Source organism: Trachemys scripta, chromosome 23 (genome assembly GCF_013100865.1).
Source record: "Trachemys scripta elegans isolate TJP31775 chromosome 23, CAS_Tse_1.0, whole genome shotgun sequence".
Taxonomy (NCBI): domain Eukaryota; kingdom Metazoa; phylum Chordata; order Testudines; family Emydidae; genus Trachemys; species Trachemys scripta.
In genome coordinates this window covers 177386-203463 of record NC_048320.1, presented here as the reverse complement: position 1 = coordinate 203463, position 26078 = coordinate 177386, and the positions used below count along the sequence as shown (strand labels likewise).

General features: G+C 50.8%; 1 protein-coding gene across 1 annotated transcript; it reads left to right on the top strand.

Moving 5' to 3' along the window:
- Nucleotides 1-14622: 14622 nt before the first annotated feature.
- LOC117869416 (maestro heat-like repeat family member 5) lies at nt 14623-24724 on the top strand. Its single transcript, XM_034756254.1, has 5 exons — nt 14623-14770; nt 15466-15581; nt 16884-17033; nt 20378-20532; nt 24583-24724. Exons 1-5 carry the CDS (start codon nt 14623-14625, stop codon nt 24722-24724), a joined length of 711 nt encoding a protein of 236 aa, XP_034612145.1.
- Nucleotides 24725-26078: the final 1354 nt, after the last annotated feature.

The following is a 26078-nucleotide window of genomic DNA, read 5'->3' as shown; positions in this document are numbered from 1 at the left end:
GGGGAAGGGGCGGGGTAGATCCTGAATTGCCCTTAGGTGCAAAAAGTGATCTTGGGCATAAAAAGGTTGGAGACCACTGCTGTAGGCTTTTTGCAGATAACTTAAAAATTCTCTGACAGGAACACTGTATCTAATTCACGTATAGAGAAAGAGAAAAATATACACAAATACCAGTTAAAGCCATATTTTAAGTTTATGTGTAAATTTAGAATAAGCAGGAGATAATGCAGCAAGATATTCCTAATACCAAACCTTGAGGTCTCATCTGAACATGAGAATGGCTGGACTGGGTCAGACCAGTGGTCTATCCGGCCCAGTATCCTGTCTTCTGGCAATAGCCAATGCCAGGTGCTTCAGAGAGAATGAACAGAACAGGCAGGTCAGGGAGTGACCCATCCCCTGCCATCAGGTCCCAGGTCCTGGCAAACAGAGGCTAGGGACACTCAGAGCATTGGCTTGCAGCCCTACCTGTCCTGGCCATTGATGGACTTATTCTCCATGAATTTTTCTAGTTCTTTTTTAAACCCTCTTATACTTTTGGCCTTCACAACATTCCCGGGCAACCAGTTCCACAGGATGACTGTGCCATGTGTGAATTAGCACTTCCTTTTGTTTGTTTTAAACCTGCTACCTATTAATTTCATTAGGTAACCCCTAGTTCTTGTGCTATGTGAAGGAGTAAATAACATTCACTTTCTCCACACCAGTCAAGATTTTATAGACCTCTATCATAACCCCCTCTTCTTGTCTCTTTTCCAAGCTGAACAGTCCCAGTATTTTTAATCTCTCCTCATACAGAACCTGTTTGTTACCCCTAATCCTGTTCGTTGCCCTTCTCTGTACCTTTTCCTATTCCAAAATATCTTTATTGAGATGGGGCAACCAGATCTGCACTCGGTATTCAAGATGTGGGTCTACTATGAGGTATTATGATAATTTCTGTCTTATTACCTATCCCTTTCCTAATGGTGCCTAACATTCTGTTCGCTTTTCTAACTGCTGCTGCACATCGAGATGTTTTCAGAGAACTCTCCACAATGACTCCAAGATCTCTTTCTTGATTTGTAAAAGCTACTGTAGACCCCATCATTCTGTATTTAGAGTTGGGATTATGTTTTCCAATGTGCATTACTGTGCACTTACTTTCCTATATCAGTTTTGGAGCCTTAATACAAGAACTAATAACTTTAACCAGTAAATAAAATCCATGCAGAATATTTGCTCAATATCACTGTCCTTACACATCACACCAAGTACTCGCTGGGTCCTGGGGTGCCAGGGGGAGCCCTTACTGAAAATGCCAAGGTCAGGGCAGGATGCGAAAGGGAGAACAGATACTCCCAAAACTGGTGGTTAACTCTGAAGTTGTTGGGAAAAATATTACAATAGGTTGGCAATGAGATTTCTTTTCCTATTAAGTTAATAGAATCATAGAATATCAGGGTTGGAAGAGACCTCAGGAGGTCATCTAGTCCAACCCTTGCTCAAAGCAGGACCAATCCCCAACTAAATCATCCCAGCCAGGGCTTTGTCAAGCCTGACCTTAAAAATCTCTAAGGAAGGAGATTCCACCACCTCCCTACGGAACCCATTCCAGTGCTTCACCACCCTCCTAGTGAAACAGTGTTTCCTAATATCCAACCTAGACCTTCCCCACTGCAACTTGAGATCATTGCTCCTTGTTCTGTCATCTGCCAACACTGAGAACAGCTGAGCTCCATCCTCTTTGAAACCCCCCTTCAGGTAGTTGAAGGCTGCTATCCAATCCCCCCTCACTCTTCTCTTCTGCAGACTAAATAAGCCCAGTTCCCTCAGCCTCTCCTCATAGGTCATGTGCTCCAGCCCCCTCCCCCAAACATTTTTGTTTCCTTCCCCTGGACTCTCCAATTTGTCCATATCCATTCTGTAGTGTGGGGCCCAAAACTGGATGCAATACTCCAAGTGTGGCCTCACCGGGGCCGAATAGAGGGGAATAATCACTCCCTGAATCTGCTGGAAGTGTGCCTACTAATGCAGCCCAATATGCCATTGGCCTTCTTGGCAACAAGGGCACACTGCTGACTCATATCCAGCTTCTTGTCCACTGTAACCCCTAGGTCAGGGGTCGGCAACGTTTCAGGAGAGGTGTGCCGAGTCTTCATTTATTCACTCTAATTTAAGGTTTCACGTGCCAGTCATACATTTTAACGTTTTTAGAAGGTCTCTTTCTATAAGTTTATAATATATAACTAAACTATTGTTGGATGTAAAGTAAATAAGGTTTTTAAAATGTTTAAGACGCTTCCTTTAAAATTAAAATAAAACGCAGAACCCCCCGGACCGGTGGCCAGAACCCGGGCAGTGTGAGTGCCATTGAAAATCAGCTCTTTTGGCCCAGTCCCTCTTGAGAGTGGGAAGGGGCTTGGACACCAGCTTAAAGCCACATCTACCCAGGGCAGCACAGCACAATGTGCAACGCAGGGGTCACATTTCAGTTATTTTCACTATGTGCAACTTAACCCTGAGGTTCTCAGCCCTGGGAACGAGACTGTGGAATTCCCCAGCCCATGGGAAAGATCATGAGTGTAAAATATCCCCCAGGGTTGTTACATCCCTGAGGGACCATCTATCTCTGGGTGCTGGGGATAGAATCAGGACCTTTCACTGCCAGGCCTCTGCTTACGACCAGGACCAGGTCAGCCGTGATCAAGTATAAACAGTGACTGACAATGAGCCTTAGCCCACCTACTGTTGTTAATGGGCAAGGCGGTAAGGCCTAAATGTACAACAATGGCCTCATTTTGGGTACCTCCATTTATCTCTTTGAACTACAGGGCTGCAGGGACCTTGTTCCAACTGCATCTGGAGTCCGTGGGCAGTGCAGGGGTCCAGCCCCTCAGAGAACCAGCCCCTACGCACTTCAAGGCAGTATCCCGGGTTTGGACCCTACATCAAGAGACATTCTTGAAGTCTGGACCCAGCCCACCACTGTGCTCTGGCTCCCATGCTGGCTAGCACGGGCCAAAGGGGCTGTAGGGAAGGTGTAAAGCCCTCCCCCACCCTGGGAAATTCCTCCAACAGAGGTGCGCCTTGTGCCTCCCCCCAGCAGCTGCAGGCCCAAGGAGTGTTCCGGGGGCTGGGAGGGACATGGACAGGCTGGAGGAGGAGGGGGTGGAGCAGGGGTCGAGGGGAGTGGCCAGGATGAAGCTGCACCTCAGTCTTATACCCTGGCAAAGCCCCTAACACCATTAAAACGGGTGCAGCACTTTACTCAGCTGAGCTGCAACCTCTGTATTAACCATGTAGTTAAAGTGCTGCGACATCGCACCCAGGGAACTAGCTGCATCTGCAGCAGCATCTCTGCTCAGCACAGCTTCCCCAGCACAGCTGAATTCCCTCCTTCTCCCCGATGGCTGCGTCCCAGACTCCTGCCCCAGGCCCCCTCGCTCTGGTCCCAGATCCCCTCCTGCCGTGGAATGGACACGTGGCCGGAGAGCCCTGGACACTGGAGTTCTCTGTTTATCCCACACCATGGACCCTGCAGGAGCGCTAGTGCCAGCTCCCCTCACCCGCTGCCCTTGGCCATTGGCCTGCAGCCCCCAGCTGGGGTAGAGGAGCCCATTCTCCATGGACCAATGAGTCCCTGGTCTCTCTGCTGGGACTCACAAACAGGGAGAAAATCAGAGCAGGCCTTGCTGGGTGTGGTTGTGTGTGACGGGGTCACCTACCTCACTAGGGCCCAGGCCGAGATCCCAGCACATTCCACGCCAGCCCCTGACCTGCCATCAGATGGACTTTCAGCCTCTGTCCCTGTGGTGGGGGGGAGGCATTGGGTCATTGCCCTGGGGGCGCTGCTGGGCGAGGGAGGCGATTTACCTGCTCACACACCCAATGGACTAGCTTTACTTTAGTTATTATCTTTGCAAAGTCATGGAAGATGGGAGAGATTCCAGAAGTCTGGAAAAGGGCAAATGTAGTTCCCATCTATGAAAAGGGAAATAAGGGCAATCCAGTCAATTACAGACCAGCCAGCTTAACTTCTGTACCAGGAGAGAGAATGGAGCAAATAATTAAGGAATCCATCTGAAAACATCTCGAAGATAATATGGTGATAAGCAATAGCCAGTATGGATTTATCAAGGACAAATCATGTCAAACCAACCCCTGATAGCTTTCTTTGACTGGGTAACAAACCTTGTGGATGGGCGGAAGCAGTAGATATGCTTTATCTAGACGTTAGTAAGGCTTTTGATACAGTCTCACGTGACCTTCTCATTAACAAACTAGGGAAATACAACCTAGATGGAGCTACTATAAGGTGGGTGCATAACTGGTTGGAAAACTGTTCCCAGAGAATAGTTATCAGTGGTTCACAGTCAGGCCAGAAGGGCATAACGAGTGGGGTCCTGCAGGGATCAGTTCTGGGTCCGGTTCTGTTCAATATCTTCATCAATGATTTAGATCGTGGCATAGAGAGTACCGTTACAAAGTTTGCAGATAATACCAAGCTGGAAGGGGTTGCAAGTGCTTTGGAGGCTAGGATGAACATTCAAAATGATCTGGACAAACTGGCGAAATGGGCTGAGGTAAATAGGATGAAATTTAATAAGGACAAATGCAAAGTGCTCCACTTAGGAAGGAACAATCAGTTGCACACATACAGAATGGGAAATGACTGCCTAGGAAGGAGTACTGCGGAAAAGGATCCAAGGGTCATAGTGGACCACAAGCTAAATAAGAGTCAACAATGTAACCTGTTGCAAAAAAGCCAACATCATTCTGGGATGTATTAGTAGGAGTGTTGAAATCAAGACACGAGAAGTAATTCTTCCACTCTACTCCACGCTGATTAGGCCTCAACTGGATTATCGTGTACAGTTTTGGGCACCACATTTCTGGAAAGATGCGGACAAATTGGAGAAAGTCCAGAGAAGAGCAACAAAAATGATTAAAGGTCTAGAAAACATGACCTATTAGGGAAGATTGAAAGAACTGGGTTTGTTTAGTCTGGAGAAGAGCAGACTGAGAGGGGACATGAGAACAGTTTTCAAGTACCTAAAACATTGTTACAAGGAGGAGGCAGAAAAAATTTTCTCCTTAACCTCTGAGGTGGCACAAGAAGCAATGGGCTTTAATTGCAGCAAGGGAGGTTTAGGTTGGACATTAGGAAAAACTTCCTAACTGTCAGGGTGATTAAGCACTGGAATAAATTGCCTAGGGAGGTTGTGGATTCTCCATCATTGGAGATTTTTAAGAGCACGTTAGACAAACACCTGTCAGAGATGATCTATATAGTACTTAGTCTTGCCTTGAGTGCAGGCGACTGGACTCGATGACCTCCCTTCCAGTCCTAGGATTCCATGATTGGATGATCCAAAGGTCTCTTCTTGCCTTAACGTCTCCAAATCTCTGCAAAGCTGAGTGTGGCACATTGAGCAGCCGCTGATGTTTCCATGTGTTGCCTGCTTGATCCCAGAACTAACACTGAGTGATTGGGGGTGGGGGTGTGACACAGCAGGAGCAGCTCAAACATGCAAAGGGGCTGGCCAGGGCAGTGACATCACAATAGCCTTTTGCAGGACCTCAGCTGATTGGTCACAGGAGGTTGGGAAGCGTTGACCTCACAGAGAGTCTATGACAACGGGCAGGTAAAAGAGGCTGCAGGGTGGGGGCAATGGCTTTGCTGCAGGGAGTCTCCTCCTCAAGGTCTCCCCTCAAGGACTGAGAGAGAATAGAGGGTCATGTCTGTGAGCGCGAGGAGGAGCCTCGCTGGAGTTTTCCCCTTTCCCACTGCTAATTTAGCGAGAAGACAGACCTCCCTGTGGAGCAGGTAAGAGCCCCAGAGAGGTTTGGTACCTAGGCAGCCTGACCCCCTGGTGCTGGCCAAATTCAAGGCATGGAAAACACTAGGTTAAGGTGCGAGAATTTCCCCTGCACACCTTAGGCCATTGTCCCTCAGAATTACTGGGGACATTGGGGTTCGTCATTTTTGGTTTCCCTTTTCCCTGCTTCCCTCCCTCCACTGCTCTCTAGCCCTCGTTGCGTTGTGGGAAGCCCTCCCAAACAGATGGGGCAGGAAGGCTGCTCGGAGAGTGATCTCCACAGGTGACCTGAGCCATCCCTGGGCCATCTGGGGGGAAATATCAGTTTCCCACCCCTCAGAGTCTCAGTGCTGATTGGCTGAGCTTGCGGCTAAAGCTCTCCCCTTTCGACACCTTCAGCTTCCCTGACAGCTTAGGGAGTTTAACAGGCTGTGGGGCTCCGGCTGCTGCAGCAACAGAGAGCTCCTGTCCCCAAGCGCCCCTCCTGGCCACTGAGTCCTGATGGTCTTTGAGCAGGGCAGGGCATCCTTTCTGTCGTGGGGTGCCCCAAACTGGGCCATCTAGAGCCATCTAGCAGCCACAGGAGAAATCGCCAGCTTCTGGACCCGCGTGCACCGGCTGGTTGGTTAATATGGAAAGCTGCATCCTGGAGACTGGCCAAGATCCTGCTCCTTATTTTCAGTTCCTAGACTTCCTCGTCCATCCAGTGGGAGAGGACGGCTTTCAAGGGCCTGGCTTGGAGCCTTGCTAATGGGCCATCCACTGCTCCTGGCATGAAAAGACTCCCCAGGGGGGCGGTGAGTTACTGCAGGATTTTGTCTCTGGAGACTTCGCTCCTGTCCCTGTCTCTCTGGCTGGCCCAGGAGTGTCTGAGAGGGGAGCCTGGCAGGACACACCCAGCGATTGCCTGAGCAGATCCTTGTTGGAGTCCCAGAAAGGGGGTGGGGTTTGCCCAGTGCCATCACAAGTCAGGGAGCAGACGCCCCGTCCTCTTCCAGGGGCCTATTGGGTGAGGCCACATTGTCCTTGTCGTGCTGCAGTTTGACTTCCCCTTGGAACAAACCCATGGGCTGCAGCCGCCAGACCCAGTTACTAGAGACATCCCTTAGGGGAGGGGAAGAGCCCTTTGGTCTGTCAGCTCCAAACGCCCCAGGCCCTAAGCCATAAGTGGTGAGTTCTATGGGCCCGAGGTGCTGGGCACCAGGAATATTTGGGGCCGGGTCTCTCCCCTGGCCCCGCCTGCCGCCCTTGCGCATCCCCCAGCCCCACCTGCTGCCCCCGGGCGATTGAAAATGGCCCCACTGCCACCACCGACATCCAGGTCAGCCCCCTTCACTTGTTACTTTGGCTACAGCAGTGGTTCTCAATCTATTTGCTATTGTGGGTGCATATGCGGCTCTCTGTGTGTTACGTGGGCCACATCCACACAATATATCTACAACTTGTGTGTCTCTGAGGATGTCACGTGGGCTGCACCTGCGCTGACTGTGCCGCAAGCGGCCCGTGGGCCCCAGGCTGAGAACAACAGAGTGCAGGGCAGAATCTACAGCTCTGTGATACTCTGCTGTCCACCAACCCTCTGTGTCACGATGGCTCCAGCAGAGCCTAGAGCACGGCCCATCCTGTGAGTCCTGACCCCTGGACACCCCTCCATCTACTCCTGGGGCAATTCATGCAGAAGTCGAGTCTGGCACCCAATTTTTTCCCCACAGAAAATACATTCTGGCTGAGAAGTGCTGCAGTTCCACCATTTGCCCAACAGACACTGTGGTGGCGCCAGCAAAGCCAACAGTACGAACTTCTGCTCCCCTGCACATCTCAGTTCCCTGTAAGCTGCGCGGCCGCAGCCTATTTAGCGCCGTGCAGCCGCTCCCATTGAAATAAGAGGGGATTGGGCTGTTAGAAAGGCGATTCTGTCCCGATAGTGCCCATCACCGCCAGGTAAAGAGACAAATCTTAAGATGGTTAATTTCACAGCATCCTTTCTGGCAAGAACTCACCTATCAATAGCTGTGATTGTGAAACCCCCACTTCTTGTTATTTTGTCTTTATGTCCCCACTTCTCCATTGTTAAACTGTATGGAATCTGTCTGGTTCTTTGATTGTTTCTGTCTGCTGTAGAATTAATTTTGCTGGGTGTAAACCAATTAAGGTGCTGGGATATAACTGGTTAGATAATCATGTTAGAATATGTTAGGATTGGTTAGTTAAATTTCTGTAAAATGATTGGTTAAGGTATAGGTGAGACTATTACTATAAAAATTGGGGGCAAAAAGGAAGTAGGTTGAGGGAAAAAGACAAAAGGAAACTGGACTCATTGCTTGCTGAAATCTAAGCCCAATAAACATCAAATTGTCTGCACCTTCGGACTTCTAGTTTTGCAGCTCTCTGTTTACGCGAGAAGAACCAGGGAGAGAAGGGTGAAGGGATAAACCCTCGAACATCTTGGTGCCATGACTCACATGCATTGCGTCAGACAGGTGGGTGGCAGCCTGTAAGTCCCTCTCCCCAACAGTGCGCACAGCTGCTTGGAGGGGGTTATTATGGCGGACTCTCGTGATGGTAGTTGTGGGTTCTGGTAAGCAGGGGTAATGGATTTTTTGGATTAAGGGATACGGGAAAATCAGGGCCCATTCCAGTTAAGGGGTCAATCTGGGATGAGATTAAGAAGAAAATGGGGGCAGCATTAGGGGACCCGGAGGGATGGGGGGTGGCTGAGTTGGGGGCAGTTAAAGATAACTGGGTACAACAGGGTTTGGAGGCAGAAGCAGTTAACAGGCCTCCTTAAGAGACAGGTTCTGGGGCTTGGTCCTAGGAGAGCAGAGAAACAAAAGTTTCAAACTGAAAAGCTGCCAGGTTTGCAGGAGCAGGTAACAACCCCGACTCTTCTCCCAGAGACAGGATAAATGACCTGGGGGTCAGGGTTTCAACCCTCCTGCTTCAGGGCATAAGCCAAGCACTAACTGCCAGGTGTAGGAAGAGATATAGGAAGAGAGCCCACCAGGGCCGGCTCCAGGCACCAGCTTAACAAGCAGGTGCTTGGGGCGGCCAAGGGAGAGGGGCGGCACCTGCGGCAATTCGGGGTGGCAGGTCCCTCACTCCCTCTAGGAGCGAAGGACTTGCTGCTGAACTGCCGCCGCTGATCGCGGCTTTTTGGGGGGGGCGGCAGAAATGCTGGAGCCGGCCCTCGAGCCCTCTGAGGCTTCCATTTTACAGGCTTCTCTGAGTAGTTTCTGCAACAGCTGAGGAAGCTCTTATAAGGAAGGTGATATGGATGGTGAGCACTCAGCTGTTGTGACCTGCACAGGATGTGCCATGTTTGTCTTTCTTCCACAGGACAGAAGCGCCTTTGTCTGTACAAAGTGCAAGCTGGTCTCCATATTGGAAGAGAAGGTTCGAGGTCTGGAGAAACAAGTAGCAACCCTGCATTGCATAAGGGAAAATGAAGATTTCCTGGACAGACGTCAGGATGTGCTTCTACAGGCACAACGTTCTGAAGAATCAGAGCAGGCTGCGCAGTGGGGACAGGAGGACAGTGAAGAAAATTGGCAGCACGTGACCTCCAGAAGAAGAGAGGAGCATCCATGTACCAGCAATGCAGATACAGGTGAGCAACCGTTTTCATGTTCTCTCCACAGGTACTAATGCGGATAATGGACTAGATGATACATCTGAGGGAAGGGAGCAGAAGGTGACTCCACCGATTGGAAGGCATGAGATGCATTGTCCTAGGGATGGAGGTTCCACGACCACCGCTCCCAAGAGAAGGAGGCGGGTGGTGGTGGTCGGGGTCTCCCTCCTAAGGGGGACTGAGTTATCTATGTGCCATCCCGACCGAGAAAACCGAGAGGTGTGCTGCTTGCCGGGAGCTAGGATGCACGAGGTGATGGAGAGACTGCCGAGACTCATCAAGCCCTCGGATTGCTACCCCTTCCTGCTTCTCCACGTGGGCACCAATGATACTGCCAAGAATGACCTTGAGCGGATCACCGCAGACTACGTGGCTCTGGGAAGAAGGATAAAGGAGTTTGAGGTGCAAGGAAAAATAACTTTTGAAGTCGTAATGAGAGTGGCCCATTTCAGACAGTTGACAAGAAGGTGTGAGTAACAGTAGGGGGAAATTAATATAGGGGAAATTAGGTTTAGGTTTTATAATCACCCTGCTGGGAGAGCAATAGAGCAGTGCACAGACAATCGAGGAAGTTTTTGGAAAGTGTAGGGGACAATTTCCTGGTGCAAGTGCTGGAGGAACCAAATAGGGGCAGAGCTCTTCTTGACCTGCTGCTCACAAACTGGGAAGAATTAGTAGGGGAAGCAAAAGTGGATGGGAGGCAGTGACCATGAGATGATCGAGTTCAGATCCTGACACAAGGAAGTAAGGAGAGCAGCAGAATACAGACCCTGGACTTCAGAAAAGCAGACTTTTGACTCCCTCATGGAACTGATGGGCAGGATCCCCTGGGAGAATAACATGAGGGGGAAAGGAGTCCAGGAGAGCTGGCTGTATTTTAAAGAATCCTTATTGAGGTTGCAGGAACAAACCATCCCGATGTATAGAAAGAATAGTAAATATGGCAGGCGACCAGCTTGGCTTAGCAGTGAAATCCTTGCTGATCTTAAACACAAAAAAGAAGCTTACAAGAAGTGGAAGATTGGACAAATGACCATGGAGGAGTATAAAAATATTGCTCAGGCATGCAGGAGTGAAATCAGGAAGGCCAAATCACACTTGGAGTCGCAGCTAGCAAGGGATGTTAAGAGTAACAAGAAGGGTTTCTACAGGTATGTTAGCAACAAGAAGGTGGTCAGGGAAAGTGTGGGCCCCTTACTGAATGGGGAAGGCAACCAAGCGACAGAAGATGTGGAAAAAGCTAATGTACTCAATGCTTTTTTTGCCTCTTCACAAACAAGGTCAGCTCCCAGACTACTGCACTGGGCAGCACGGTATGGGGAGGAGATGACCAGCCCTCTGTGGAGAAAGAAGTGGTTCAGGACTACACCTCTACCGCGAAATAACGTGACCAGATATAACACGAATTCGGATGTAACTCGGTAAAGCAGCACTCTAGGGGGCTGTGCGCTCCGGCGGAAAAAAGCATCAAAGCAAGTTTGATATAACGTGGTTTCACCTATAACGCAGTAAGATTTTTTTGGCTCCCAAGGACAGCATTATATTGGGGTAGAGGTGTATTTAGAAAAGCTGGACGAGCACAAGTCCATGGGGCCGGATGCACTGCATCCAAGGGTGCTGTCATAACTATAAAGGGAAGGGTAACAGCTGTCCTGTGTACAGTACTATAAAATCCCTCCTGGCCAGAGACTCCAAAATCCTTTTCCCTGTAAAGGGTTAAGAAGCTCAGGTAACCTGGCTGGCATCTGACCTAAAGGACCAATAAGGGGACAAGATACTTTCAAATCTTGGGTGGGGGGAAGGCTTTTGTTTGTGTTCTTTGTTTGGGAGTGTGTTCGTTCTCGGGACTGAGAGGGACCAGACATCAATCCAGGTTCTCCACATCTTTCTAAACAAGTCTCTCCTATTTCAAACTTGTAAGTAAATAGCCAGGCAAGGCGTGTTAGTTTTCCTTTGTTTTCTCAACTTGTAAATGTACCTTTTACTAGAGTGTTTATCTTTGTTTGCTCTACTTTGAACCTGAGACTAGAGGGGAGTCCTCTGAGCTCTTTAAGTTTGATTACCCTGTAAGGTTAATTTCCATACTGATTTTACAGAGATAATTTTTACTTTTTTTCTTTAATTAAAAGCCTTCTTTTTAAGAACCTGATTGATTTTTCCTTGTTTTTAAGATCCAAGGGGTTTGGATCTGTATTCACCAGGAGTTGGTGGGAGGAAGGAGGGGGGATGGTTAATTTCTCCTTGTTTTAGATCCCAAGGGGATTAGATCTGTGTTCACCAGGAGTTGGTGGGAGGAAGGAGGGGGGGATGGTTAATTTCTCCTTGTTTTAAGATCCAAGGGGTTTGGATCTGTATTCACCAGGGAATTGGTGAAAGGTTTCTCAGGGCTTCCCAGGGAGGGAATCTAATTGGGAAATGGTGGCAGCGAAACCAGAGCTAAGCTGGTAGTTAAGCTTAGAAGTTTTCATGCTGGCCCCTACATTTGTACCCTAAAGTTCAAAGTGGGGATCCAGCCTTGACAGGTGCTAAATGAGTTGGTGGCTGATTTGATTGCAGAGCCGTTGGCCATTATCTTTGAAAACTCAAGGCGATCAGGGGAGGTCCTGGATGACTGGAAAAAGGCTAATGTAGTGCCCATCTTTAAAAAAGGGAAGGAGGAGGATCTGGGGAACTACAGGCCAGTCAGCCTCACCTCAGTCCCTGGAAAAATCATGGCGCAGTCCTCAAGGAATCAATTCTGAAGCACGTACAGGAAAGAAAAGTGATCAGGAACAGTCAGCATGGATTCACCAATGGCTTGCCTGACTAGCCAAATTGCCTTCTATGACAAGATAACTGGCTCTGTGGATGAGGGGAAAGCAGTGGACGTGTTATTCCTTGACTTTACCAAAGCTTTTGATACGATCTCCCATAGTATTCTTGCCAGCAAGTTAAAGAACTATGGGCTGGATGAATGGACTATAAGGTGGATAGAAAGGTGTCTAGATCGTCAGGCTCAATGGGTAGAAATCAATGGCTCCATGTCTAGTTGGCAGCCGGTATCAAGCAGAGTGCCCCAAGGGTTGATCCTAGGGCCGGTTTTGTTCAATATCTTCATTAATGATCTGGATGATGGGATAGATTGCACTCTCAGCAAGTTTGCCGATGACACTAAACTTGGAAGAGGGTAGGGATAGGATACAGAGAGACCTAGACAAATTAGAGGATTGGGCCAAAAGTAATCTGATGAGGTTCAACAAGGACAAGTGCAGAGTCCTGCATTTAGGACAGAAGAATCCCATGCACTGCTACAGACTAGGGACCGAGTGGCTAGGCAGCAGTTCTGCAGAAAAGTACCTAGGGGTTACAGTGGACGAGAAGCTGGATATGAGTAAACAGTGTGCCCTTCTTGCCAAGAAGGCTAACGGCATTTTGGGCTGTAGAAGTAGGAGCATTGCCAGCAGATCGAGGGATTTGATCGTTCCCCTCTATTCGACATTGGTGAGGCCTTATCTGGAGTACTGTGTCCAGTTTTGGGCCCCACACTACAAGAAGGATGTGGAAAAATTAGAGAGAGTCCAGTGGAGGGCAACAAAAATGATTAGAGGGCCAGAGCACATGACTTATGAGGAGAGGCTGAGGGAACTGGGATTGTTTAGTCGGCAGAAAAGAAGAGTGAGGGGGGATTTGATAGCTGCTTTCAACTACCTGAAAGGGGGTTCCAAAGAGGATGGAGCTAGACTGTTCTCAGTGGTAGCTATACATAAGCAGCCTCCCAAGAAATCATTTTGGGAACAAGTCCAAAACAATGGCTCACTTCCAGGCCCCAGGCAGTACCATCACAGCTGTTTTGTCACTGCTGGGAGCCTAGAGATTAAAAGGGACACCAAATGGTTAAAAGAATAATCTGGAGAGAAAGAGAAGGGGGTGTTGAGGATGTAATGGTCTCAAGTTGTACTGGGGGAGGTTTAGGTTGGATATTAGGAAAAACTTTTTCACTAGGAGGGCGGTGAAGCACTGGAATGGGATCCCTAGGGAGGTGGTGGAATCTCCTTCCTTAGAGGTTTTTAAGGTCAGGCTTGACAAAGCCCTGGCTGGGATGATTTAGTTGGTCCTGCGTTGAGCACGGGGTTGGACTAGATACCTCCTGAGGTCCCTTCCAACCCTGATATTCTATGATTCTATGACCTCACTGTGCATTTCCATCCACTGCAGACCATGTTTGCATTGTGTAACTCAGGAGCTGGTAGCCAGTTAATGCAAATCAAAGGACACAGGGAGTGGGAGAAACTCAATTCTACTTTATTATTTCAAAGGACAAACAAAGACAGACTCCTTTCCCCACCCCCATCCCCAGCCCAGCCCACTGCTGCCCCCACTCCTGCAGGCCCCAGCAACAGCAGCATTTATAAATGGGTAGAAAAGTGCAGAGAAGCCATGAGCAACGCTGGGACCCAGGAACAAAAGCCACATGCTGACGGCAGGGAATCCAAGGAGCTCAGCTGAGAGGCGTGAATGTGGTGAATGTGGGGGGAATGGGCAGAGGGAGTCTCTCTTGTCCTGACAGAGGAGGAGATGGGGGTAGATGAGGAGGGGGCGACCAGCGGGGCTTTAAGGCTCCTCCTTTTCCTCTGGCCCTTTTGGTTGGGCTGTCCACTGGGGTGGAGTAGGAGGATGCACGGAGCCTACCCCCCCCCCATGTCTGGGTGAGGAGGATATGGAACATGGTGAGGGGGGAGGGAGGTTATACAGCGGCTGCAGTGGCAGTCTGTTATCCTGCTGCCGTTCCTGAAGCTCCACCAGACGCTGGAGCATGTCCGTTTGATCACGCAGCAGCCCCAGCGTTGCAGCCTGCCACCTCTCATCTCGAGCGTCCCTCATGACCTCACGTTCACTGGCATCTTTGCTAAATTTAGCAAAAATTTTGAATCCTGGGCAAACTAATTCCCTTCCTTTACAGAATGACAGAAAACCCCATTTCCTCCTTCTTTCTACTCCAGGCTTCATTCCTTTGTCCAAAGACTCGCCTCTAGGGAGCACAGAGAGATCCACGTGCACAAAGTGTTCATCCAACCTGCAGCAATCGAGACATGCTCTGTCCTCAGTCAGCAAGAACAGGCCTTGCCAGAGAAGCCCCAGAGAAGCAAATGCTCATGGACCATCCTATCAGGCATGAAAAGACTCTGTGTCTGTAGCCAATCTGACACCTCGATGGCAGATAGTGATGAGGAGAGAACAGTTTCCTCACCACGAAGATGGACGCACTTGTCCCTGAAGAAGAAAGCAGCTGAGACCCAGGTGGAGTCAGAGGAGGTGAAGCTGCAGGAGAACACAGAAAAAGTCGAACTGGATTTTACAGGTGAGGATTCAATCCACATGGTTTGTGGCGAGGAGCATGTGAGGAATACTCACACCAGTCACGCTACAAGCCTTACACATCAGGGCTTCTCACGGGACAGTGATGGGAACCTCAGACTCTGGAATCCATTTAGTGCCGGATCCTCCTGGACAGGGTGGCTGAGGTCCATCGCTGAGGTGGGGAGAGCTGACAGTGTCAGATCACCCCCCTCGGGGGGTCTGGCACTGTGGGGTGGGGAGTACTAACATTGCTCCAGGCTGTAAAGGAGAACAGAGAGAACGTTGTAGGAAATCATTTCTTGTCTCCTGGATCGGGTCCGTTTCATCAGTAAAATGCTCCAGAGGTCTCAGCAGGTCACAGCTGGGAACCGTACCAGAGCTGAGCCATTACTTTTTGGGGGGTTAAATGCCAGTGAGGCCTGTTGCCCATCACTGATAGGAAAGGTGTGCAAGGGGAGGGGAAGAGCAGAACACACCATGGAAAAGAAACTGGCCCCTAGGTCAGTGGAAGCCTCGTGTGGTAAAAGCCCCCAGCGAAGAGCCATGAGATCAGAGTTCTCTGCTTAGCTCTGCCCACAACCTTCAGTCTGACCCTGGGCAATTAGCTTCAGGGCTCTGGGCCCAACTTCCATCCTCTGTAAACCAGGGATAACACATGGAAAAGCGAAATGTTACGAATGTTTCTTTCTGGTCCAGGGATGAAGGAGGAGCCGTCTCAGTCGAAGGGGAAGTGGGAAAAAGGGAGCCCAGAAGAGCAGGAAGAAGAGCGCATTCCCATCCCCTCATTAGCAAGCAGCTCCCATATGACGATGGTAATGACGCTTTGTGACTGAGATAATGAAAAGCATCCCCTGCTGTGTGTATTAATGTCTCCCGGAGATGGTATCTCTGACAGGAGAACTACCTGATTCGCAGAAGTGCCTGACTCAGGTGCCTGACTCTGATGCACTCTCTATGGGTGGGACACAGGCACTGCTGAAAATCCTCCGAGGCCCATCCCTGCACTTGTAGGGGAACCCACACACCTGCTGGGTGTGGTGTTCTGGCCAGTCTAGTGGCACCAGGACCACTTAGAGACAGAGATAAAAGGAGTCTGCTGTGGAGCCTTAGCTAACAGCCGCTTGGGTTTTAGCTCATGAGGGAGAGGCTCTGGCGCTAAGCTCCCGAGGTCCCAGGTTGGATCCCGCCAGCCAACATCTGCCAGGCATCTAGACACCTGCAACACATACAAAGTCTGCAATTCTGGGAGCTTCTGACACGCCGGGGGGCTGGAGTATCTATGCGAGTGTGTCACTCTGGTGTGCTCTGCTGCGTCCTCAGCTGCTGCCATCCAGGACAGACGGTGCTGATCCAGCCACGCAGGCCAGCTGCAGTAATACTCAAGAGGTACCTGAGACACCAGGGCAAAGGCCTCCAGCACCCCAGGCCCTGGGTTTAGGTGACCCTGGAACCAGGCCCCCTGGACTAACATTGTGCCCAGTGAGTTCTGACCCACGAGGGTCTGGCCCCAGAGGCCCACGGTTTGGGATTCTCCTCAGCCAGGCAGACTCGCTCCTTCAGTCGAAGCTACTTTCTGTCCTGCCGGCGATTCCTGCCTGTTTTGTGGCAGTGCCACACGCTGCGGGGTGGGGAAGGAAGAGGTATTTCTGTTGGGGCCTGTTCTCAGTCCTTTCCTCGCAGACACTGTGGGCTGCTAGAGTTGCTGAGCCAATCTGCTCAGGCGCTCGAGGTGAGATGGGATGTGGGGCAGGTTCTCCAGTGACCCCTCAGCTGCACTCAACAAGCAACTTGAATGGGCTTTGCAGGCCATTGAGGCTTTCTCAGCACAAGCTGGGCTCCTGGGAGGAGGGGCTAGAGAGGGAGGAAATGGGGTGGCCCTTGGGGTCCCAGCACTGGCTGAGAGGCTCCCATCTCTTCTCAGGCAGAGGGGACGAGGGAAGCGGATGAAAGACTGAGGAAACCTCGGCACCTGTTGAGGCTTTTTAAGGAAAGGGCTCAGCCGGAGTCTCCACGCTCACTAGGCCCTGCCAGCCTCCCGCGGGGACAGACTATTCCAGGGCAGCTGCCCAATGGAAATACTCCGTCCCAACAGGCTTTGTCCCTGTTCATTGCAGACCCCCGGGGAGCAGCTTTCCTCAGCCCAGCCCCAAGCCCTGCTGATGAGAGCCGTGAAGGGTCTGACAACACCCACCCTGGAGCGATTTAAAGCCGCAGAGGAAGAGCTGAGGGCCATCGTATCTCTACACGGAGACAAGATGGAGAGAGTAAGAGACTCCCGCCGTGGGGCAGGGGATGCTGCGCAGAGAGGGGGAGGGGAGAATTTCCTCTCCTAGGAAACCGTTCCTAGGACACGCTGGCATGGTGCTTTGAAGGTTGGCTCAGCCCCTTTCCATTCATCGCTTGGCCGCGGGGATCCACAGCATCAGGTTTGTAACGTGCTCTCTGCCCGCTGGAGCTCTGACACGTCCCTGAGGACAGCCCAGCCACACTGAAGGTGCCGAGAGCCCCAGCCCTGGCGGCGCAGCACTTACCTAGTCTGCCGATGGGCCTCCACATTAGGCTCCAGGAGCAGACATGGTTTCCTCAGACATGCTGCAGGGCCTTGTTTGTCCAGCTGAAGTATCAGGAGGAATTTGGCTTTGCACTTTTCTCTCTGTCTCTCCCAAGCTCTGATCCTGTTGCCCATACCCACATATCTGAGTGTCTGCCCCCCTGAATTAGATTGGCCTAGGGAGGTCTCTGGCAGACTTCATTTCTACATCCCCTGGGTAGAAGGCTCTCGGCATCATTTACTCCCCCTGATTAATGAAACTCCACCACCCTCCTGGGAGGTCGGAATTCAACCCATTGGACACCTGGGGAAACTGAAGTCCAGAGAGCTCCTTGACTTGCCCAAGCCTGCGCAGGTGGGTAATCGAGAAAGGAATCAGGGTTCACGTTCCCTACAGTTCTTTAAACGTTGCCTTTTATCACTCAGCCTGGAAATAGGTGACATTCCTGCCCTTCTCCAAATACCGCCTGCCCATGGCACGTCAGTGCAGACTTATTCCCTTCCTGGGCTTTGGCTTTCCTGGAAACTCGGAGACTCATAAACTAACCGAATCCTCAGCCTGAGCTTCCTCCCCAAACCTGCCTCTTCCTCGGGTTCCCTGCAGGTCGTTCCTGTCTCTGGCCGAGTTCCCTGTTTCCAACAGGTCCCAGCGGGAAGTTAACAAATGGCCCCTCGATCAGCAGACTGATTTGTGCCGGGCTCTACCCCCTGCTAGCAGAACAGGTCAACAGAATCCAGCCACCCGGGTTGTTGCTCCTGCTCCTTGTTCGAGAGAGGAAAGAGCAATGATCAATTCCTGGAAGAGCCCTAGGGGGTGGCTTGTCCTTTTCGGATCTTTCTACCCTGTGCTGCAAACTCTGCAGCAGGAGCCGTAAAGCCTGGCCATATGGACTTGGGCTCCCAGGGCTGGCACTGTGGGGTCAAAACAGCAATGCAGCCTCTTCTGGGCTTGGGCTGGAACTTGAGCTCTGAAGCCAGGGGAGGAGGGGGCTTCAGAGCCTGGGCTCCAGCCCAAGTGTAAGCGGGGGAATGGTCCCCCTATTGTGGGGAACTTTCCTGGCTTCTGCACTACCCCAGTGAAGTGGGCTAGCGAAAGGATCCGAGTCCTCGCTCCCACTTCCTTTACCCAGAGGCCGCCCTGCCCTTGAGGACTCCCCTTCCACTCTCCTGTCTGGCAGAGTCCTCGTAAACCCCGACAAGGCTGGGCCCAGGATTTCTGGGGGGCTCGACCCCCAACCCTGCTGTGGTCACCCAGGACAGGGGCTAGGGTGTCCCCACTCCAGGGTACTCTCTCTGCACTGGGCACCTCCCTGACCCACTGATCATTTCATACAATTTAAAGCAAATACAAGTTGTTTAATTAACAATTAATTTTAAAAAAGGATAAGGAAAAATGGGAAAGGTTAAAGGAAAACACATCACCCCGCTCTGTGGCAGGGAACATCACAACCAGTGTCTCTGGAACGTCAGGGCAGTTCACAGTCTGGTCCTTGTAGGTCCCAGGCTCCTTCTCAGGCCCTGGCCGTGCTGCAGGGATGCTGCAGGTCGGACACTTGCTCTGGCGGTGTCCACACGCTCTCAGGCTCTAGGTGGCAGGACCCTTTTTCCCAGCGTCGCCCCCGCCCGGTCGGGGTTATGATCCCCCCTCCAAGTCTGGCCTGCAGAGCCTCTTGGCTGGGGGTGTCTCCCTGTGCTGGGCCCACTGCCCAGGGTCCCCCTCACTCTCCCCAGCTGCTCACCGCACTCGGACTGCACACGGCTCCGAACTGCCCCAGCCCCAGCTCCGGACTGCTCCAGCCTCGGCTCCAGCTCCACTCGGCCTCAGCCCAGCTGCTGCTGCTGCTGCTCGGCCTTCAGCTCCCTGGGCTGCTTCTCTGGCCTCTCTGGCTCTGGTTGCTGCAGCTCTGCCCCCAGGACAGGTCGGCTCTGCAGGCTGCTTCTGTGACTCTGCTCCCAGCTCTGACCTGCTTCCTGGCTGCTTGTCTGGCCCCTCTGGCTCCGGTTGCTGCAGCTCTGCTCCCAGGGCAGCTCTGCTCTCTCTGGGCTGTGCTCTGGCTTTGGGGCTGCAGCTCTGCGCCCAGCAGCTCAGCTCGGGCCCCTGCTCTCTCCTTAGCTCGGCCCCACTCTGTCTGACTCAGGCCATTCCAGTTCACACGGAGGACGGGACCCCCCCCGGCCTCCTGTCATGCTGATTAGCTGCCCGCCCTGTCAATCAGGCTGATCTGGAGCATTGGCCTCTCCCCATTGTTCCTGAGGACTGTCAGTCTCAGGCTCCTGATTTGCCATCGACCCCTCCCCTTTTAGTGCTGGGAGCTAGTCACCAAACACCCCCCCTGACTGTTAGTAAGGGGGCAACAGTCCCCTTCCACAAGTCACCATGTCTGCACTGCTGTTCTCAGTGCCACAGCCTGAGCCCGAGCTTAGAGACCCGGCTTTAAGATTTGTTACGGCAGGTTTTAAAATCCCGCAGTGTAGAGGTTCTCCATAGGGCTGGGGCCTGGAGCTGGCTAGTCCCATCCACGTAGCCCTGCCTGCCATCGCTGGGATGGGCTCTGGGGTACATCCGTAGAACCAGCTGGGTCTGGAGCAGTGCTTCTCTACCTGGGACATCCTCAGGGGCAAACAGATAGTATTGGATGTGGCCCACAATGGAAACTAGGTTGAGAACCACTGGTCTGGAGGAACTGATCGTGGTAGAAAGAGCAACAGGAAGTTGCAGAGATGGAGGAAAGGCTCCTGCAGGGAAGCCCTTGAGAGCAGGGCTGTGAGCAGTTTGCTAAGGCAGGGAAGGCCCTGGGACATCAGGGGAGTTTGGGCTGTGCCCATGGTCAGGTTTTGGGGAAGGCTTTTGTGTGTGTTTCTGAGCTTTAAGGTGCTAAACCAGACCTCAGGAAGACTGGGGTTCCTGGACTTGTCAAAGCCTCTTTCTTGAGATTATGGAGGAGTAGAGATGGGAAACCGAGGTGAGAGGCAGTTTGCAGGGCTGCCAGATGGGGTTACCTGGGAGGAGGCCATTCATTGATAAATCCATCCCTCAACTTTCTGGCTTTCTTCCAGGTTGGAGACATTGTTGGAAGGATCTTAATGTGGCTAGACGACATCTGTGATCCCAGAGCCAGAAAAGCAGCGCTGAGGGCCACGGCCTTGCTGGCTCGCTCCCACCCCCAGGACGTGGTTCTGAGCTGTGTGGCGCACACGCTGTCATCGGACAGGTAGGGAGCTGCTCTGTTATCACCTCAGGCCATTATTTCTCTTCCTGCTCCTACTGACAGACCACCATCCGGGAAGGGTCTGTCGGGCTCACACAGTTGGAGGGAGTTTCCTGCGGTGCAGAGAGCTGTCCATGCTCACTAAGAGGAGATGCCCAGGCCCAGCCACTGAGGAGCCAACCCCTCCTCCTGCACTCCCCGGGATGGAGACGTGCCAGTTTTCTGGAGAATTCCAGCATTGTCCTGATTTCGATGGGTCACTCCACTTCCTCTCTGATCCAGTACAGGGCCAATAAATGACTTTGGGGCTCACTCCGCAGCCCTGGGTCATGAGGTCTGGATGAGCGACCGACTCAAAGGGGCGATTAGGAAAAAACAGAAAGCGTACAAAGAGTGGAAGAGGGGAGGGATCAGTAAGGAAACTTACCTTAGTGAAGTCAGAGAATGTAGAGATAGAGTGAGAAAGGCCGTGTAGAGTTGGACCTAGCGAGGGGAATTAAAAGCAATAGTAAAAGGTTTTACAGCCATATAAATAGGAAGAAAGCAAAGAAAGAGGAAGTGGGACCGCTGAAGACTATAGCCGGAGAGGAGATTAAAGATAATCTAGGCATGGCGCAATATCTCAATGAATATTTTGCATCGGTGTTTAATGAGGCCAATGAAGGTATTAGGGATACTACCACCGTGACAGAGGGGCATACAGGATGGGGGATTACCGTATCCGAGGTAGAAACAAAACTTGAACGCCTTAATGGGACTAAGTCGGGAGGACCGGACGATCTTCATCCGAGAATATTGAAGGAATTGGCACGGGAAATAGCAGGCCCATTAGCGATAATATTCAATGAATCTGTAAACTCGGGGGTGGTCCCGTTAGACTGGAGAATAGCTAACGTGGTTCCTATTTTCAAGAAAGGGAAAAAAAGTGATCCGGGTAACTACAGGCCTGTTAGTTTAACATCTGTAGTGTGCAAGGTGCTGGAGAAAATTCTGAAAGAGAAACTAGTTGAGGACCTTGAGGTTAATGGCAATTGCGATAAATTACAACATGGTTTTACGAAGGGCAGATCGTGCCAAACTAATCTGATCTCCTTCTTTGAGAAAGTAACGGACTTATTAGATAAGGGAAATGCGGTGGACCTAATATACCTGGATTTCAGTAAAGCGTTTGATACTGTACCCCATGAGGAATTATTGGTTAAACTAGAAAACATGGGGATCGATATGAAAATCCAGAGGTGGATAAGGAATTGGTTAATGGGGAGAATGCAGCGGGTCGTATTAAAGGGTGAACTGTCAGGTTGGAGGGAGGTTACTAGTGGAGTGCCTCAAGGTTTGGTTTTGGGACCCATTTTATTTAATCTATTTATAACTGACCTCGGAACCGATTGCAGGAGTGGGCTGATAAAGTTTGCGGATGATACGAAGGTGGGAGGCGTTGCAAATTCGGAGGAGGATAGGGATATTCTGCAGGGAGACTTGAATGAGCTTGTGAATTGGAGTATCAGAAATAGGATGAAATTTAATAGTGAAAAGTGTAAGGTGATGCACTTGGGGATGACTAATAACAATTTTAGTTACAAGATGGGGACGCATTGGTTAGAAGTAACGGAAGAGGAGAAGGACCTAGGGGCCCTTGTAGACCGTAGGATGACTATGAGACGACAATGTGATGTGGCGGTGAAAAAAGCCAATGAGGTCTTGGGATGCATTAGGTGAGGTATATCTAGTAGGGATAAGAAGGTCCTGCTTCCATTGTATAAGGCGCTGGTGAGACCTCATTTGGAGTACTGTGTGCAGTTCTGGTCTCCCATGTTTAAAAAAGATGAACTCAAACTGGAACGGGTGCAGAGAAGGGCGACTAGGATGATCAGAGGAATGGAAAACCTGTCGTATGAAAAGAGACTAGAGGAGCTTGGGTTGTTTAGTCTGACAAAGCGAAGGCTGAGGGGGGATATGATTGCTATCTTTAAATATATCAGAGGGATAAATACAAGGGAGGGAGAGGAATTATTCCAGCTTAGTACTAATGTGGACACAAGAATGAATGGGTATAAACTGGCCGTGGGGAAGTTCAGGCTTGAAATTAGACGAAGGTTTCTGACCGTCAGAGGGGTGAAATATTGGAACGGCCTTCCGAGGGAAACGGTGGGGGCGACGGACCTGTCTGGTTTTAAGATTAAGTTAGATAAGTTTATGGAGGGAATGGTTTAATGGTAAAACAAAGTAGCCAAGGAAAACCACTCAATGGTACGTAAATAGTATAATGGCCAACAGGGGTCAGGCTAGAGACTCTTGCCTAAATGCTCGGGGTCTTACTGATCGCCATATTTGGGGTCGGGAAGGAATTTTCCTCCAGGGAAGATAGGCTGAGCCTCTGGAGGTTTTTCGCCTTCCTCCGCAGCATGGGGCAGGGATCACTAGCAGGAGGGTCTCTGCCGATTGAAGTCGCTAAAACACAGGATTGGGGACTTCAACGGCAGAGTCCAGGGAAGGGTTTTGTGGCCTGCAGCATGCAGGGGGTCAGACCAGATGATCATAATGGTCCCTTCTGACCTTAAAGTCTATGAGTCTATGCTCCCTATTGCGTGAGAGAGGGCAGAGATGGAAAAGGCCCATATGTCTGTCCCCTGGGGACCAGTGCAGGATTGTTACCTGTAGTCAGATCCCTAGTTATTCCATGGCTGAGAAAGTGCTGAAAAAATGCACTCATCCTTATGGAGCTGTGCAGCAGAGATAAATCTCTTAAGACAGAAATTTCTAACCCTTATTGTTGCAAAAAAAAAAAAAATCATCCACACATGACCTGAGCGTAAATGCAGCGCAGCCTGCCTGAGTCTGCAGACAGCCGGGAATAATGGCTCTGAGAGGGGTGAGTGCCTCTTTTCATCTCAATATGTTGTGAACTCTGAGTCCTGCTGGTTATTGCCGATCACTTTGCAGAGTCATCCAGCTGAGATGTTTATAACACAATCCCCATTTGCCTAGGGGTCGTGAAACCCAACTGGACCCTAGCCAGAGGTCAAAACTCCAGCTTTCCTCGGCATCCTCTGCAATGCAGTTCTGCACTGACCACAGACAAATCTGTGTCACATGGGAGAGCAAATTGAAGAGCAGCATGAAAGAAATTGACTTTCTTACCCAATTCAGTTACCAGAGGAATACAGTGCTGGTTTTCATATTGATTTGAGTGTCTGATTTGTAAACCTTTCAGGTTTGAATTCCTTGAAACAGCCACAGTGCTTTCCAGGGTCTGTGCTCAGAGCTATAGAAACTCAGCAGCATTGGCACAGAATTTCAGCCAAGCTTCCTGAAGACCTTAAATCCAGGCCATTTACTCTGGATTTGTCCAATCTAATTCTCAGTGTCCCCAGGGCTTGACCACCATGTCCGACCTTCCTCACCAAACTTGGAAGTCCAATGACTGGAGTCTTTTGGATCCGTCTGCAGTCTTCCTCTGCAGATGCCTGTGAGGACCAGCAGTGCTTAGATCAGCAAGAATGGAGAGAAGAGAGGAGGGGGATTTCAGTACTAGTTTCCTTCCATCTCTGTCCCACTGGGCAGTACAATCTCCCCTTCCAAGCTCCTGAATCCTCTCCTATCAGGGCATGTTCTGATTCAGTGTCTGACCCCGCCCACCACACTGCAGTAGGATTGAGCTGCTAAGAGACACTTGGCCAAACGCTGGGTCTCAGTTACACCCCCAAATAGCCAGAGTAACTCCAGTGAGGTCAGGTAAGTTCCTCAGGACTGACCCTAGCGTAACAGAGCAGAATTTTGCACAGTCTGGGGGTCACAGTTTGGTGGTCACTCTGTGGTCAGTACATGGTCACTGTCTTGGAAACAGCAGTTGTAGCTTCAGGAACAATAGCCCATTAGGGGAAAGGAATAAATAGAACGTTCTCTGAAGGGACTTGCCCTGCCTCAGCCTCTCTGCACCAATCGGTGTCTCCTCTGAGAGACGCCTTTCCTGCCTACACACCAAGTCTCTCCCTGGGGAGGGCAAGAGGTGGCCAAGCAGGGAAGGTCAGACTTCTGTTTCTGAATTTGCAGATGTGCCATTGAGCTGTGGAAGGCCTTGGGTGAAGAACCACAGCTCACCAGGGAGGTGCTGCAGCAGCTGCTGGACAAGCTCCAGCAGAGACGCTGGGAGGAGAAGAGCGGCAATGTGTCTCTGGCTGTAAGTGAGATTTGAGATGTCACTTTGCCAACCCGCCACCACAGGGAGGATGGTGCATCTGTGTGTGTGCGGGAGCTTCACCCCTTCTTTGCTTCAGGCCCCGGCTCCAATACACAATGAAGCTGACCTAAGTTACCTCGGCATACAGCCGCCACAGCAATTCCATCCCTTGTGTGTGTCTGCACTTTGCTGCTTGTGTTGGCAGTGCACATCCTCACCAGAAGCACTCGTCTCGATTGTATGGTCAGGGTGGGGCATTGTGGGAAGGCTCCTGAAAGCCAGTTGACGTAAGCGACGTGGTGTCTACACTGACACTGCATCGACCTAACTGCATCGTAGACTCATAGACTCATACACTTTAAGGTCAGAAGGGACCATTATGATCATCTAGTCTGACCTCCCGCATGATGCAGGCCACAAAAGCTGACCCACCCCCTTTCCCTTAACTCAGCTGTTGAAGTCCCCAAATCCTGTGATTTAAAGACTTCAAGTCGCAGAGAATCCTCCAGCTAGCGACCCCCACCCCATGCTGCGGAGGAAGGCGAAAAACCTCCAGGGCCTCTGCCAATCTACCCTGGAGGAAAATTCCTTCCTGACCCCAAATATGGTGATCAGTAGAACCCCAAGCATGCAGGCAAGATTCTCCAGCCAGACCCTCATTGACCATTGATACTATTTACCAGCGATGGCACGTTGTTGACTAATTGACTAAAATCACGTTATCCCATCAAACCATTCCCTCCATAAACTTATCTAGCTTAATCTTAAAGCCAGAGAGGTCTTTCGCCCCCACTGTTTCCCTCGGAAGGCTGTTACAAAATTTCACCCCTCTGATGGTTAGAAACCTTCATCTAATTTCAAGCCTAAACTTCCCCATGGCCAGTTTATATCCTGGACTCTCTGCCACACGTGGAGGTGGAGTTATTAATTTGGCACCGAGGGGCAGTTCTGCCGATGGGAAGGAAATTCCATAGTTAGGGTGATGCTGGGCGAGCGGCCTTGCGTTGGCCTAACTCTGTAGTGCAGACCAGGCTTTAGTGTGTCCTGGCCACCTCCTAGCAAACCAAAGAGGTGTAAATAAAGTTTCCCCCAGGTAAAAGTTACAGATCTGAAGTGGTTTATCTGCTGGTACTCTGGCTCAGTTGTCTTCTGCTCTAGATGGCCCTTTAGTGAGCAGCTGCAGTTCCGGTGTCTCTTGGCTCTGTAAACTGTGACTAGAGAGCTTCCCAGCATGGGATCATGAGATGTCCAGTACTTTTGACTGGGCCAGAAACACTGGGCCTATGCGAACGGATCTCCTCAGGATGGTTTCAGCCCGTCCAGTCATGGCTGGAAAGCCAAAGCACAGGGTCTGCACCATTAAGAGAAA

Excerpts from the sequence above, each read along its gene's own strand:
- LOC117869416 (XM_034756254.1), top strand. The coding sequence starts at position 14,623 with ATGGCAGATAGTGATGAGGAGAGAACAGTTTCCTCACCACGAAGATGG. Across the intron at positions 14,771-15,465 it reads AGTCGAACTGGATTTTACAG|GGATGAAGGAGGAGCCGTCT; the intron begins GTGAGGATTCAA and ends TTTCTGGTCCAG. Across the intron at positions 17,034-20,377 it reads ACGGAGACAAGATGGAGAGA|GTTGGAGACATTGTTGGAAG; the intron begins GTAAGAGACTCC and ends GCTTTCTTCCAG.